At 40.0% G+C, this 16,691-nt stretch overlaps 1 protein-coding gene across 1 annotated transcript in view; it reads left to right on the forward strand.

Moving 5' to 3' along the window:
• ARID1B (AT-rich interaction domain 1B) overlaps positions 1-16,691 on the forward strand; it is a 380,804-nt gene that overhangs the window by 125,938 nt on the left and 238,175 nt on the right. Inside the window, 1 exon segment of the mRNA XM_039873871.1 lies at positions 13,491-13,601. Within this exon segment, the coding sequence (XP_039729805.1) occupies positions 13,491-13,601 (111 nt within the window).

Below are 16,691 nucleotides of genomic sequence, written 5' to 3' on the forward strand. Positions count from 1 at the left end.
GGGTGATCCTGTAAGCAGTTGCAGCCATGTTCACCTGGGCCTTTGCTTTTGTAGAAGTGGAAAAAAGAGAAAAATCCTCAGATTCGATACAGATCTCTTCCAGTAATAAAGCATTTTTTGGCTTTTTGGAGGAAAACTTGCAATAGTGATTGTTTTTATGTTTTGGATTATAATTGGGAACCTAACTGCATTGGATTATACTTTGATAATGCTATTCATTTTCATGTTTAAAATATTTAAAAAAAAATTTTTTCTTTCAAGTTCTAGAATTAAAGGAAAATAACACCAGGAAGTGAGGGATTGTATAGTAATAACAATGTTCTTAATTTCATTTACTTTGGAAAGGGGATGGAAGGTTCTTCCTGGGACAAGCAGCCTGGAGGCCACAGGCACGCCTCCAGCGTGGTGCTGGACACACGCTCAGACACCGGGGCGTCTGCTCGGCGGAGTGGGGCCTGTATAGAAAAGTGCAGAAGGTCAAGTCAGCTGGCCGTGACCGTCGACTATGGTGATAACGGAGGACAGTCTTGCATCATTTAAGATATATTTTACTAAAAGCTGAAGAACTTCAAAACAAGTCAAGAGCAGGATTTTGTGTAAAAATGAACTAAGCTCCGCACCCCTCCCTGTGTTTATAACAGAGCTGTAATGTGTGAGCTTTGAACGTTTTTTTCTCTTTCTCCTTTTCTCCCCTCTCCTCCATCTCCATCACTAGAGATGCAGCTATGGAACTGAACCAGGTGTCTGACACGTGGGTGCACGTGGGACTTGTTCTCTAGCTCTTCATCCTGCTTGCCCAGACTCAGCGGGGGGAGGAGCAAGTCTCCCCCTTTGTAGGTGGGGGTGTCTGTCTGACTGGGGCTGCATGTGGGTGTGGTTCAGTGTGCCCTTCCACTTCCTCTCCTCTCAGGTCCATTCCCCGCCCCCAGCGGTATTGAGGAATGAGGTTGAGGATAGAGCCGGATAAGAAATTGAGAGTATTATCGAGGCTCATTCTTATTCATATAGTCCTCCTTTCTTGATATTTAAATTCTGACACGGGAATTTTTTTTCCTGGATTTTTTGCTACTCTCAGCTGTCTTCATTTGTCTTTAAATGCTCATTTCAATTTGTTAAACAATGGAAGATAAAGTAAAACATAACACATAAAACAGAAAAGTTCTCCATCAGTTTCTTTGCTTTTAAAAATTCTTAGAGTAGTAAGCTCTACGTATATTGTATTCCAGAAGAAGGTTATCTGCAGATGTTTGAAACATAAGGTTACCTTTAGAATTTGCTAGTGTGAGCAATGACCACTTTTGTTTTCCTGGAAGGTTAACAGAACCAACCCCAGTTCGCTGACTGATTTTGCTCACAGTGCTGGTTTTTTGGGAGAGGCATGGATTCTTTGCATTAATTAGCCTTGGAGGTGAAAGAAGGATATAGATCAAGAAATGAGGTAAGGAGGGGCCAGTAGGTAAGTGTACAGCTGTGGTTTTCTAAAAGGAAACGAAGGGGAATTTTCTGCACCAGAATCACCTGGAGTGTTTGCTCAAGTAAGTTCTCACTCTAAAACTGTTCTCCTTGGGGAACCTGAGAATCTACATTTACTACAGGCAATTCTGATGCGTGTCAAAGTTTGAGAGCCGCTGGAGTGCAGAAATACTAACCAGTGCTTTCCATTCTTTTACGGTAGCGTGGGCCATGGTTATTATCTCATTCGTTAGTGCTAACCCTGAGAGGTTATACAGCACGTTATGCCCGAATGTGGTGGGTGCAGGTTTGATCCCAGCTCTCTTTTAACCTAAAGGGTTGATGGTTTTCTTTACCACTGTTTATAATAGAGATGGATTTGGCTCCAGAGATAGGCCGATATTCACGCCTTAAGGTCACCGATATGCTGTTTTCCATTTGTTGACCTAGTGTTTTTCAAACTTTAGTGTCTGTTAGAATCACCCAGAAGGCTTGTTAAAACACAGATTCTTGAGCCTCCTCCCAGACTTTATGATTTTGTAGATTGGAATATGGCCACTAATTTTCATTTCTAATAGGTTCCAGGGTAATGCTGCTGTTGCTGCTGACCCAGGAACTGCCCTTTGGCCGTTCTGAGTTGTCTGGTTATGGTCTCTGGCCCAGCTCCCTTGGAGGGCACTCATTCTCTCTCCTGGGCCTAGCGTTCTGTAGCTAAACAGTTAATGTCCTGCACAGCAGGGGACTCCAGGGCCCAGACCTTTCTACCTGGAACATCCTCCTTGCTTTAGAGCAGTGGTCCTCAACCTGCCCTTCTACGGAAAAGCAGGAGGAGGATTATCCTCAGAATGTCCGTGGGAAGTTTGAGGAGTTTATTTTGAGAAAATGGCTAAATAAATAAATTTTACTTTAATTTTGATATAATCGATGGCAACTCTCAAATTTCTGGAGGTTTTTTTTTCTTCCTTTTTCCCCAAATAGAAATTCAATTGACCCTTTAAAGGTAAAATATTTCCTATAGTCATAGTACACTTCACTGGAATATATATATTTTTAAACTATGAGGGAACCTCAGAAAAATTCAGCTTTTCTGTTATTAGAGGAGAAGTGTCTCTGGCCTACCTCCTTCCGTTGAAGTTCTTTTAAGTCTCTTTCTTTCCTCATACTCTGTACTCTGGAAATGAAAACTGGAATGAGGATGAGAGAATTTCATAGATTAGATGATCCATTTTAACCTTTTTTTGAACATTATTAAAGTAATATATGTTCATGGTAAAAAAAAATCAACAGTTTGCATTTTGAAAGCATTGTTGGGACAGTGTAAAACAACAAAATCTCTCGTTGGCTATCTTTTGTTCGTTATGGTTTCCTCCCCTCTCCCCCTCCCCGCTATTTTTAACGTAGTCTTTTTTTCCTTGGGTTCTTTTAGCTTTCATTCAAAGGCATTTCTCGGGGAAGTCAGACCACTTTTTAAAAGTGATTCCTTGTACAGATGTAGGGATGGGTTGTCAGGATAGGCTTGAGGCAGGATCTTTCTGGCACCTTACTTCACGCTCATGGTCAAAAACAAACTCTACTTGTTTATACAGCATATGGATTTCATCAGTTCTGTTTAAGCAGGTCGCTATCATGCCACTTTTGTCCTTCATGCTATTCTTTTAATTAAAGTATGTGTGTAGAAATGCAAGCTGCGTCCTGTCTAGATAACTTCTTACACTAGAATTAGATTACCTGAGCTTTTAATATGTATGTGATTTGGACACTAACATTATTTGGAAATTTTTTAGTAATTACATTTTCATTTCAGTTATTTATATAAAAATTATAATGTCACATGCAGTATTTTTTGTAGCTAATCTGGTTTTTAAATTTATGAAATTACTTTCTTCTCAATTCTGGTAAATCCCATTTTTGGTATTATCCCTGCTGGTTCTTGCCCATTAGCTTTCTGGAGGTTCTTGAGAATTTAGTAAAAACTAAAGATCTTCCCAGAAAAATATATGCATTACACAAAAATTGCTTTAATTTAAGGGGAGTTTTCAAATCCCTTTCACTCCAGGTTAAGAATTTAGGCTCTACATTTGAGTTCCAGCCCCAGAGTCCAGGTCTCTGGCTGGCGTGCCTGGGCCGGTCAGCTCCCTGGTCTGAGGAAGGAGGGGTGTAGGTTTTGGCGTGAGAGTCATTCCTCAGCGAGTGTGAGATCCCAGCGCCACTTAGTTTCAGAGCTGCTTGAGCTGCTGCTGCAGTAAGACATGTAGGCCATTCTTGACTGCGGGAGGATGGGTCAAGGGCCTGGCAAACAGACCTTGTTACTGACACGGTAACATTTCACACTTAGACACTGGGTAATGGCATGTTACCAAAAACCCCACATGGAAGCAATCTCTTAGTTATCAAACTTTAATGAAAATACTACACTGTCTGTAGCCAACAGGTCTCAAACTTTATAAGCAAATTTGGGAAGTTTATTAAAAATGTAGATTCCTGGATCCCAGCCTCAGGTTGAAATTCACCAGCTATGGGGGTAGAGTCCAGAGAATAGTTCTCGTCCAGTGGGAGGAGGAATGGGAAGGTAGTTAAATACATAGACTCTGGGAAAAGTATATACGGGTTCCAATCCCAACTCTACCACTTGCCAACCGAGCGACCTTGGGCAGGTTACTCAACCTCGGTGCCTCATTTTCTTCATCTGTAAAATGGTACTTATTCCATGGGGCTGATGTTTAGACAGAAAGACTTCATTCAGTGAGTAAAGCACTTAGAAGACTGCCTGTCAAACAGTAAATGCTGTCTGCTTTGTAGCTACTGCTGTCATCAGCATCAAGACCACAAGATCAAGTCCCAGTGGTTCAATGAGACTTTTGATTCTCATTCTTAAGTGTGATTTTAGATATGTAAAATAGGTGATAATTTATCGAACAGTTAAATATGCCAGGCACAGAGCTAGTTGCTTAAAGGTAGTCCCGCCTTCAATCATTTATACAGCTTTTGGAGGTAAGTCTCTATATCTTGGTTTTATGGATGTGGCAAGTAATTCTTAGGTAATAAGTTACAAAGCTGGGAGTGTGTGTGTGTGTGTGTGTGTGTGAGAGAGAGAGAGAGAGAGAGAGAGACACACACACAAAGCATAGCTGAACATTTATTGTGGCTCATTTAGGTTTGCGAGTTTATTAAAATAGTCTATTAAAAATCTTAATTACTTTAGTCCTTAGCTCTTGAGTATCTTCATATTTCTCTTTGATATCTTAGGAAATGTGATTTTAGGTAACCACCTGGCTTCCCTTCTCACTCTGGACCCCTTCATTGTGTAGGAAGTTCTTGTGAAAGTGAATAGAAAACAAAGCAAAAGCCTTTCTTGAGTGCCAGCGTAGTGGCCTCCAGGATCCTAGCTGGGCAGGGGACACAGCTGCTCTTGCTGGTGGTGGCCTCTCTGTTCTCTAATCCGCTCAGGGTTCATCTTTACTGCAGCCTCATGTACTGGTAAGTCCTGTGCCATAGCAACATCCTCGTTTGTGGCAAACTACAGCTGTAGTGAAGAATCTGTTGCCAATATTAATGAGACTCATCAGTAAGAAAATCTCATAAAGTAGCTGTGTAAGCCTTTCCTTTTCTAGAATTATTTTTTAAAATCTGGAAATAATTATTTCCTTGAATTGATAGAAGATAACATTATGAATCTCATCTATATATGGTGTATTCGAAGGAATATGGCTTTCATAGAAGCTTAGAATCTGCCTATGGAATAAGCAGCAATAAACAATTTGAACTTTGGTTATATGATTTTTTAAAAAGCTATAAAATATTTTTGGAGCCAAAGGTAAGATGCAGGAGAAAGTATTGATATGGACTAAGAAGAATTACAGTGATTTGCCATTATTCTAAACAGAGACTAATCATAGGTATAAAACACCCTTTCAGCCTGTGGGCTGTGAGCACTGTGTGCCTAAAGCACTCACAGGGAGTGGAGGAGGGCATCGGACGCTGAGCCTTCCCAGGTGAGCTCACTCCAGTATGATGTCTAGAGTCGGAAACTGAACTCAGAAAAACTTATTCAGGATTGCACAGCTGGTGAATAGTCTTGAAGTTGGAATTTGACCTTGAGTTTGTTTGACTCAGAGACTCATAGTCTTTAAAGAGATCTGTGTCTGGAAAAGGCTTGTTGGAGTCAGTGAAATAGGAAGTTGGGCCTTTAAGAGGCAGGACCAAGATAAGGGTAAGAGTTTCAGATGTAGGCAAGGATGGCAGCTGGAGCTGTGATCAGGACAGCTTGATCAAGAGATGAGATTGAGAAAGGATCACTGAGTCAACAATAAGGGCAGGTTTTATCTTGGAGATCTAGGGAGAAATGAGACTGGCAAGGTTAATTTAGTTAAGATTATGGAGAGATTTTTTTTTTTTTTTTTAAGACAGCTAAGTGTTAGGATTAAATAGACAGCAAACATGTGGAAGATAAAATGGGAGGTGTTTAAGAAACTGAAACCGTAAATGATCTGTGCTTAGCGGGCTTCTCGGGAGAGAGGAGATGAAAGGTGAGGGTCCAGTTAGGAGGTTCTGGTAGGCTTTCAGGTGACAGCTGGGGTCAGTGCCACAGCCTCAGCCCTGTGTCTGGGTTCCTGAATTTGTCCTTCATACCATATCCCATTTTCATTTAAGGAATCCTTCCACACATAAGCAGAAGTAGATGGGATCCCCATGTACCCATCACTCAGCTTTCAACAGTTCTCTGGCCAGTCTTGTTGCACCTACGCTCCCTTCCCTCACCTCCCAGCTTCAGTACTATTTTAAAGTAAATCCCAGACTTGTATCATTTGATCTGTAAACATTTTAATATATCTCACAAAGATAAAGGGCTTTAAAAAAGAAATGTAAACATAATACAGTTATCCCATTTGAAGTATGATTTTTTCATACAGTTATCCAGTCTTCAGACTTCTGGTAGTCGCAAATGGAATAAATGTTTTTGTTTTCTTTATATCGCACTGTAGTTTGAATCAAGACCCAGATAAAGGCGGCCTGCATGGCGGTGTGTGCACCTTTCGTGGCTGGGGTTTTCCTGTCTCCGTCGCCCTCTCTTCCTCTTCTCTCTTCTTCTTTCTAGTGCAACTTATCTGTTGAAGAAACTAGGTCACTTGTCTAGTAGAGAGCCCTACCGTTTGAGATTTGCTAATCGATTCGCTATGGTTTAATGTGTTCCCCAGCCCTTTGTATTTCATGCATATCGGTAGTTGATAAACAGGCTTTATCAAACTTATTATCGGTTATTTTGGGGGAAGCGTATTTCATCGCTGGTTTGTTCAGGAGGAGGTAGAGAATGTCTTGGTTTTTCTCTCTTTTGATGGTACTGACGCTTGCCGTAGTCTTTTCCCTCCCTCTTAATTTGCAGTAGATATATTTTTTAACTACAGTCTTTCGCAGTCATCTTTTTGCCTTAAGACTGCCAGTAACAAACAGCAAAATGTGTTTTGTAGCACATTGCTACCAGGCAGTGTAGCTGTTAACATGATAAATATTCTTGGACATGAGCCCAAGTTTTGTTCAGTTTTATGTGTTTGTCCTCGTACATTTATTTTTGTATTGCTGTGTCTAATTCTAAGTGTAAGCTCTTAGAAGCCATTCAGTCAGTCATTCACCAGGCTCTTATTGAGTACCTGTCAGTGCTTGGCCCCGGAACCCAAGGGGAAGTAAGAATCTAGTTCAGGAGATACATAAACAAATATTTAAAATACAGTGCTGTAAATTCTTTAAGAGGAGTTGATCCGAAGTCGATGTGAGGTAGTTGTTTTGTGTGATGGTGGGGTTAACTTCTAGCAGTATCTTGAGGACAGCCGGTTGCTTTGCAGACATAGAAAGAAAGACGTCCACTTGGGACCAAGACCAAGATCTGCACGTGCAGACACGTGTCCCTGTGGGAGCCCACGCGCAGTTGAGTGAGTGAAGCCGAGGACTTGCAGTGGACCTGGGGAAGGCCAAGGTGAAGCTGGAGTGGCAGCTGGAGAATGCTAGATGCGCTCTTCTGCCTGTGCCACACCGAGGACTGCGGACTGCGCTCAGTGGTCACCAAGGAGGGGGCCTGTCCAAGCAGCAGTGCACCCTGGCCATCCACTCTGGTGGCACCATGGGCAAGAGGCCACCAGAAATCTTAATATGGCGTAAAGTGGCTCGAGTAAAGAGGCCGCAGTCAGAAGGACGAAGGAGTGGACTCGACAGTGACTTGGGGTGTGGCGAAATGTCAGACGTGTATGGATGACGAAAGAGCAGGTTTGAGGAGGACAGAAGAGCCATCTCTTGACGAGTGCATGGAGCTCTACCTGCGGGTAGCGATGTTCCGAATGTAGTTAAAGTGCAGGGGACGCAAAGTAGAGATTCGAGATCATCACCGTCTGGTGGTCAGTCCTTGGGCTAGAGATCCGAGGGACACGTTTTCACGGGATAGGCAGAAAGAGGAACAAACCAGCAGAGGATCCTTAAACGAACGTAAGCTGAGAAGGCGGGAGAGGCCTCTTTATCTTGCTTTTCATCAGCCTTTGGACTTTAAATAAATATTCGATGTTTATTAATAGTAGGAGAGTGGCCTTGCATTCCAATTTTAGGAGTTTTAAAAAATATTTCTTATTTAAATAGTATTGTAATTGAATGTTTTGGAAGTATCCCACATATAAAATATTAAGATTCATAATTTTTGAAAGGAATTTAAGAGGATATATGGAAGCCTTTAAAAAGTTAAAATTACATTAAATCCTTATTAGTAATAAGGCTTGAAGCCTCCAGGTGTCTCTGTAGTGCAGTGAGGTGCAGTGAGGTTGGCCCAGCCCGTGAGATGCTCGCACAGGCCCAGACACCAGCGGTGCGAGTGCTTGAGGTTTTGTTTCCTTGTGGTGAGAAGCAAGTGGGGACTATCTCATGGCTTTATGTCCAAGAGCCCTGCCTGCGAATGTCAGCCATCCTTCTTAATAACAATTCCATTAGGGCATTTCCGAGGCAGCAACGGGGTGATTATGCCATTCTCGAAGTGAATATTTTACAGATTTATATTGTTTTTCTTTGGAAGGATATTTTCAACATATTTAGCTACAAACTACAATTGGAGCGGGCAGTAGTAATAGCATGCTAAATTTCTTGAGTAGAGTAATGACTTCACGTGACCCTGGAAGACCTGTGCAGCCATCAGGCATTGTCTCTGTGGAGGTGATTCCGTCCTCTTCCTCTGCCATGCATCTTACCTGCCAGGGCCGTTTCTGTTCCCTTTTAGTAGTTGGAATCAATGATAGGAGTTTTCTAAAGCTGGGAGAGAAAAGGAGCCAGAAATTATTCCGACCTAGATATTGTAGGACGTTATAAGGCTACTCAGATCCTCACCACCTCACTCTGGGTTATTGCAGCAGTGGTAAGTGGCCGTCTTTCTCTAGCATGTCTGTATTTCATGCACTTATTGGAGAAACCTTTCTGAAATAACAAGAATCATCACGTTCTAGATCCAGAAGCCTAGGTGGTTCCCTGTTGTTTTTTGTTTCAGTTCTGATGCTCAGCAGGACGGAAGGACAGCCAGTTTTTGCTAGCTTCTGGGCTTACACCCCAACCTCTTAGCGCCACTGCCATGTTTGTCTAAGTTCTTGGGGATTATTTTGGTTTTTGTTTCTGTTTTTTGGTTATTATCTGCCAGTCCTCCTACCTCTTCCCTGCTTTGGATGTTCTGCTTCTTATAATGAAATGAATTCAGTACTAATGGCAATATGAGACTTTGATGAAAATGTGGAAAATGTCAATGACACTTAAAAAATTAAAAAGGGAAAATATTTCCATGGTATGGTCATATTGTGATGCTAAGGTAAACATCTTTAGTAAAGCTTTGTTCCCTTCCAGAATGATGGACTGTGAGTGTAAATTGACACTTCCTTTAAGAGCATTTTGCCAGTTTCTTTCAAAATTTTAAATGTACCAACCCTTTGGCAAAAATTCCACTTGTGGAGATTTTATGCTACAGAAATATTTCACAGGAAGAGGTGCACACAAGGATGTTTGTTACACTGCTGTACGGAGTGGGGAAACTGGGAACAACCTAAGTGTCCAGCACCAGGGGACTGGCAGAGGAGATCACAGCGTCAGCAGAGAATGCAATACTGTGCGGCAGAAAAAGAATAAAGTTGATATTTAGGTGCAGATACAGAACGAATGCTGCAGTATATTGTCATGCTGTGTGCAGAAAATTTGTCCCAGTAGTGTTTACAGGAAAGTGGGTTTAAAGTCACCTCTGTACGCAGTAATGCACTGAAGAGTCGTGGTGGGCGGGGCCTTCCGCAGGAGGCGGCGCTCTTCCTTTTCACTGTTGATCTCTTGGTACCTTTTGGACTCATACCATGGGATTATTTTCCCCTTTTAATTTTTTAAAAGTGTCCTGGACATTTCTTTCTGCTTTTTCGTCAGTCTCGTGTCGCCATCAGTGCTGAATTCACTTCGTTATAAAAGACAGCAGAAGCCGTGGTGCTGTCGGCCTTTGCGCGACACCCGTTCGACAGTTTTGATCTCATCCCTTCGCGGTGTAAGGGGGACACTAGGGTCTCCTTTCCGATGGTGCCCACCCAAGGGAGTGGCCCTTGCCAGGCATTCAGTAAACGTCTAGGACATTTCTCAGACACCGAAGTGAGAACATCTGAAACAGATGTGTACACGCCCTTTCCCCGGGCTCTTCGCACACTTGTTGTTTGTGAGTCAGTCTCCCTTAACGAAGGTTAAAACCAGAATCCCTCAGTGGTTAAAAGTTTGTGGGTGAGGTGAAGAAAAATAACACTAATAAAGGATCTCAGAAGGGGTGACCACATTGCTTTCGCGTGGTTCTTCTGCGTCGCAGTACAGGTTTACCCCATGATCCAAAAGCGAAGCTGTCCTATGAAAGCTTCCCTGAGGTGACATAGCAGAACGCGGAGAAGCGATTACCTGAGGACACATCTTACTAATGGATGCACAGTTGATCGAGAAAAAGCACACACGCTCACAGACACGGTTAAGGTTCCGGGGGATGATGCTGAGACGCTGAGTGTTGGTCCCCGGGAGGAGATTGGCGGGGCCTCTCTCCTTGCTCCAAGCGCATGCTGCCTCTGTAATGGCTCATTGCAAAAATCAGCGCGGAATGCGTCTTCACTTTTCTTTGTAAGAGCAGAATTCCTCTTCGGACTTTTCAGTTGTTAGCAAAAAACAGGTACTAATGTTGGTCTTCGGTAAAAGTGAAGTGACGTGAAGCCAACTTTGGAACAGCGGGGCATATCTGTATTATCACAGTATGATATTCTTTTAAACAGTCATGGCTTCGTATGTGCACTGTGGATGAATGCAGTGATAGTAGTTTGTGTCTGGAAACGAGTGTGTAAGTTTGTGTGCACTAGTTTAAACTTGTAAGTAACCAAAGATGGCAGTGATGTTTTAAAAATATGAGGCCGTGCTTAGTTGTTGTTTGTTTATAAAAGTTGTTGAACATATTCTTTATTTTCTGATACCGACATTGCCCTTTATTGTCTATTAAATTTCTTATTCCTATTTTACTCTTCCTGAGGTGAAAGTAAATACATATCAGAAAGTAAATATAGCTCAGAAGGGGAAAAAGCTAAGGTTCGTTATGAAATATAACTTTTATGTCTTTATTAAAGCTGCCAAGCATAGATTTTATAGTTCCAGGGTAAGCAATATATGGATGATGATTGTTTTAGGTTAAAACTTGGTACCTTTTCTGGATGTTCTCTCAGTTAAATTAATTCTTATGTTCAAACATAAATTGAGGCAGATAATCCCATTTTTTTGCGATTCCCACTACATTCTGTTTTTATTTTCAACTGTATTTAATAATTGAAAGCCTCTTGTGGTTAGGAATAGTGTTTGAGACTTTGGCGGAATATACTTACTTGGAACTTTGAAAGCCTTAAAAATGTGAACTGTGAAGTCATAGTAAAATTTCCTGCTAACTTTCATGGTCTGTTAGTTCAGTGTTGCTAATTTTAGAGGGGGCAGTATCTAAATACAGTATTCACTGTAGTCATAATGGTCTTTTTCAGCTCTTAAAAAATCAGTTCATTTAGGTACAAAGGGAAAATAAAAAGAAACTTAAAAGGCTAGTAATAAGCATAGGGCATATGAGCCTGTTTGTTTCTTAACTGAAGTTTTCTAAAAAAGAGCATCTGAGCACCACCGCCTGCAAACTGTGTGTGCACACGTGTGTTTGAGGAGCAAGCAGGGTCTGCTCATTTGTGTGCCTATTGTGAGGCTGTCCCGCACCTTTGTGGCTTTTTTGTAACAGGGTGAAGGCCCTTGAATGGAGGCCTTGTGCCCTACTTGATTTGATATTCTTACCGTTAATCTAAAGGACCCTGCAGGGCACCCAGCGGGAAGTCCCTGCGACAAGTAGAAGTCTGGGATCCGGAAGAAACTTGGTGTGTGTGGGGGGCGGGGGGTGAGGGCGGTGAAAGTGGTAATGATCTTTCAGCCTAGGCTTTTGTCGCCCACAGCCTAATTGTTACCCGCTGCTGGCAGCCAGATTGAAGAGCTACCCTTTCAAGTATCTTTCGATTGCACGTGCTCACTGAGACCTTACCTAACTCTTTCAAGATAAAAACCTGGACAATCGGGATTTAATTCTCTTAAAAAAGCATACTACTGACCGGGCATTATGCAGTCCTGTTAGATTAGGGTGGTTTTGGTGGGGTGTGTGTGTGTGTGTGTGTGTGTGTAGATTTATGTAAAGGGAAGGAGGGTTGCTTGGGAAATGCCGGATTGTTGGCACGCTCTCTACTTCAGAGCCTGTTTAAAGGCAGGTTGACCCCACACTAGGCTAGTTACATCTAGTTCGTACGGCTTGTCACTTTGTAGTACCACTTCTTGGTCCAAAGTTTCTTGGCTTAAGAAGCCATGTAATTTTAAGTGTATACTGTGTGAGAAAGAGGTGGGGCAGCAGAAACTTTTTATAAGGTTTCAACTAATAAACGTTAATTTTTAAAATAAAATTAATTTTTAAAGTAATATTTTGAGGATTTAACAGGAGAAGTAGAACTGTATATCATGATTCTTTAATTTTAACACATATTTAAACTGACAGAGGAAGGGAGAGAAATTTATTTTTAAGCGATATTTTCCATTCTTTTTTTCTCTCCAATGAGAAACTGGTTCTTCAACTTTGAGAGCCAGTTAAGACATGCAGTCATGAGTGTTTCACGTTCCGCCCTGCCGTCTGACCTCGGGTGTAAGTGGTGGTCGGGTGTTTCGTAGCTGAGCACACACAGTTAAACAGCTAGAGATCTGGTAAATAGTAAGTTTGGTGTGGTGCGGTGTATTGGGTTTATATAATATTATTTCAGCACAATACTGAAACCATGCAGAATACATCCTGGAAAAGTGTTCAACTGCATGGCCAGAAAGGCCACGTTAATGATAAGTTTCTGGTACCTCAGCCGGTTTTTTTGGATGTGTTTTGTTCTCCACTGCTGTTTTATTCTTTATTGTGATTCTCTGGAAACTATGCCACGTGAACATATGGAATTCTATACATTGTGTTTATTGGTTTTGTAGCAACCCCAGGGTACTGTGAGCTTAATAATTATGTTGTTTTGTGGGTTACTGAGAGGGCATATTAAAAATCAGTTGACAATAAAGTTTTCATTAATTATTTTAACATTTTCAAGGTAATATTAAAGGCAGTTCAACCAAAATCAGAATTACATAATAAAATGAGATTTTGGTTTGCTTTGGGTTGAAAGAGAGTTTGGTTATTGCTGACTTCCTTCGGCATCTTTTCCTGCAAAATTCAAGTACAATCTTTGTATGGTCCCGTAATAAATTTAGTTCTTAATTATATATATGTTTTTGTTCTTGACAGTTTGCTTTTTTTTGTCTTGTTTTTGCTTTCAATAAAGAATTTTAAAAGATAGCTCTAACATTTTATGTCTATTTAAATGTAACGTGAGTTGATAGTTTTTGATAACCCTTTGCTTCATTTTGATTACTGAAGAAGTTTATAACTCTTTGAAATATTTATGAAGTGCTTTATGTTTGTGTTTGTTTAGGACATGTCTCAGGAAGGCTATGGAACTAGGTCTCAACCTTCTTTGGCTCCTGGAAAACCTAACCACGAAGACTTGAACTTGATACAACAAGAAAGACCATCAAGTTTACCAGTAAGACATTAATGTGCTGATTTGGAAATGTAATGAGTTAAAGATTTTTAAAAAGAAATGTTGCTTTTGTTTGTTCTGTGTTACATTAAGGCTTAGGAGAGATACTTCTAGATTTCAGATATGTTTGTGATTTATTATTTTTTAGGGCTTCATTCTTTGTTTTAGATAAGTTTATTTCATTTGTAGGTGTCTCTGAGTCCATTTGGAAGGTTTTATCTGGCGGATGGGTTTTGTGGCAGAATGGCGTCTCTGTAGTACAGTCAGTCAGTCGTGCTTTGTTTAGCTTGTTGCTTTCTGGTGTTACAAGTCAGAGGTCGCCATCAAAGAGTTGAATATAAAAGGAATTCCCATTTGGCAATGGATGTAAATGATGAGGTTAAAGCATCTGATGGTAGTTTGAATTTTTTTCTGGGACTTTATATAATAAGAAATCACCTAGTCTTTTTTCACCCAAAAGAAAGTATTTTAGTTTAAAATTGGAAAGACAGCTTATAAATATTTCCGCCAGCGGATACTGTATGGTGAATGAGATGCATATTGACTGGAGTAATGGCTGGCTGTATTATAGGGTATCATGTTGTGCCCATAAATAGTTCATCTGTGCTTAATTTGCCTTTTTAATAGGCAAGCTAATTTAAATGAGGTTTTCTTTATAAACTAAAAGAATACATCTGTACAAAATTTTATATATTTCCTTGTTAAAATATCTTTATTTGAAGAATTATTGTTATTGCTTAATCTCTGTTAAGAAATTGTATTTAAGATGGGAGTTTAGGCTAACCATGATATTAAATGTGTTTACATTAAATGAGATTTATTATATTATACTTGTAAACATTTGAGAATAAGCATTTGTACTGAATGTTGTACATGACATTTGGCATGCAAACCATACTCATTGTCAACTTATCTGTAGCCTTTGAGAAGAAGGTAAGTGATGGCTACAGGACGTCCATTACTTTTGAATCTGATGCATGTGTTTTTGAAACTCTAATTTTTACAGCTTTTATTTCTATGGTGGAAGGCGGGTGAAATTTATTGTGGTCATGTTATTAATCACAGTGGAGTATTTATTGTCTAGTTACTTGGATTTTGAAGGAATGAAAAAGCTAATGATTCTGTGTTTTACACTATAAGATTTTTTCTTTAGCAGGTAATTCACAGCTTTGGTGAACATGTAGTATGTGTGTGCATGCGCACACACATGTAAACACTATTGATAAATGGAACATTTTGCTGAGTATTTGGGATTTGGCTCATGAGTTTAGGAATTTAAGTCGACTCTGTGAAGCAGATGGACAATGAATTCCACTTTTCATCTACCAGATTTTTGGTGTTATAGAGAAGTCCAACTTTGTTGATTTGTCATTGGCTGGTGATGTGTACTGTTATACAGGTTGGAAATATTGTTATGTACTGATGCAGATTTTCTGTGTAGCTCCAAGAGCAGTCTTCAGTGTACTGCTTTCTTCACATCCCCTCGAACTTGGCCATCGCCCACTAGTCTGGGCATCTTTTCATGGCTTTGCATTAGAATGGGTAGTTGACTTTCAGCGAACTTTACAGCAGAACTAGGGATGGAATGAAGTGTGGCAGTTCCACAAAGCTGACAGAAGAATTTTGCTCTGGGCTAGTGCTTTTTAGGTGGATTACTGGTAACGGGCCTAAAAGTATTTTAAAAAGTGAGTCAATATATTTGTCAGTAGTTGAAATTTTTCCGAATTGTTCTATTTACATACATATCATATAATGGCCTACTTTCTTCTTAATCTTTACCTAGCCTACTTTCCAAGAAGATTCAGATTTGTTCATAGTAGAAAATTTCTCATGAAGCTATTAAAAAAAAGAAATGCCCTAATTGGCTCAATAACATTTCAATATTTTTTTAGAGGGCAAAGTTTCCAGGTTCTGTGGTGAGTATGTAGAAGTCCCAGTCACTGAATGAAGGACAAACCATAGAGCAGCCGGGCACCTAAACCCCCGGCCCCCAGTCTGTTAAGATGAAAACCAGTTTTATTTAAATGAATTTCAGTGTGCCACTTTCTTTCAGTAGGCTTTGTTTGTGTAGAAAGTTTCTATATGAATTATGAAATATGTTTTTCTTTACGTGGATGCTATATCGATGTGTTTTACACAAGATAATGCTAGTTTGGGGAGAGATTTGTTGGTATTCTGTATGGCTCTAACATCACATATTTTTAGTGTTACTTTTATTAAATATTTTAATCTGGAACTTGGCTAATTTGATACTATAGGTACTGCGAAACTATATTTGTTACCACATCTGAATTTGCTATTGGGTCTTTTGTAGATTTATGCTGCGTTTTTCCTTTTCAAGTGTCAGTGATGTAAATACTGTCTTATTACTTCAGGTTTAAGACAATCCATTATACTGGTAATCATCTCTAGTTTTGTAATTTGGAACTAAGAAAATTGTGGGTATTTGTACATTTTTAAAAATGCGTATGGTGATTTTAATGTATAATTAGTAAGTCTTTATCCATGATGTACATGACTGTAAGGAGGAAACTTCTTACGTAGTTACTTCTTAACCTTTTTGCTGAAGAGGAAGATTTTGTAATATTTTTCTGCATGTGCGATATTTAGCATATATTTGATATACAGTTAACTTTCCATTACAAGCAGTCAAGACCTTTCCAATATCCTATGCTAGGTCTATAATTTGATCTCTCAGTAAGTGGTCTTCTCACCATTGTTTGAACTGGTATTTGTCTATATTTGCATGTCATTAAATTCTTGGTGATCTTCAGTGGCTAATACAGTTATGTTTTCCAGTGGACTTAGATCTTCAGATCATCCACATAAAGCAAATGACTGATAAATTAATACTTATCCTCTTGTTGCCTTGGGGCTATGACCAGTAATATTTGCTCTTCACTTAATTCACTCAGACCTAATCTCAACAAATCTTCCTTAATGCCCACTTATTTCTATACCTCTTACTCATACAGCTTCTCGCTATTGAGATACATTAGTTTACATACTCTTTGTATTACCATTATTAATAAATCTTAGCATATAGCATGTGATATAAAAATTAGTTTGAAAACCTCTTGTCTCCCTGGATTA

The sequence above is a fragment of the Pteropus medius genome, unplaced genomic scaffold, assembly GCF_902729225.1.
Source record: "Pteropus medius unplaced genomic scaffold, Ma_sr-lr_union100, whole genome shotgun sequence".
Taxonomy (NCBI): Eukaryota; Metazoa; Chordata; class Mammalia; order Chiroptera; family Pteropodidae; genus Pteropus; species Pteropus medius.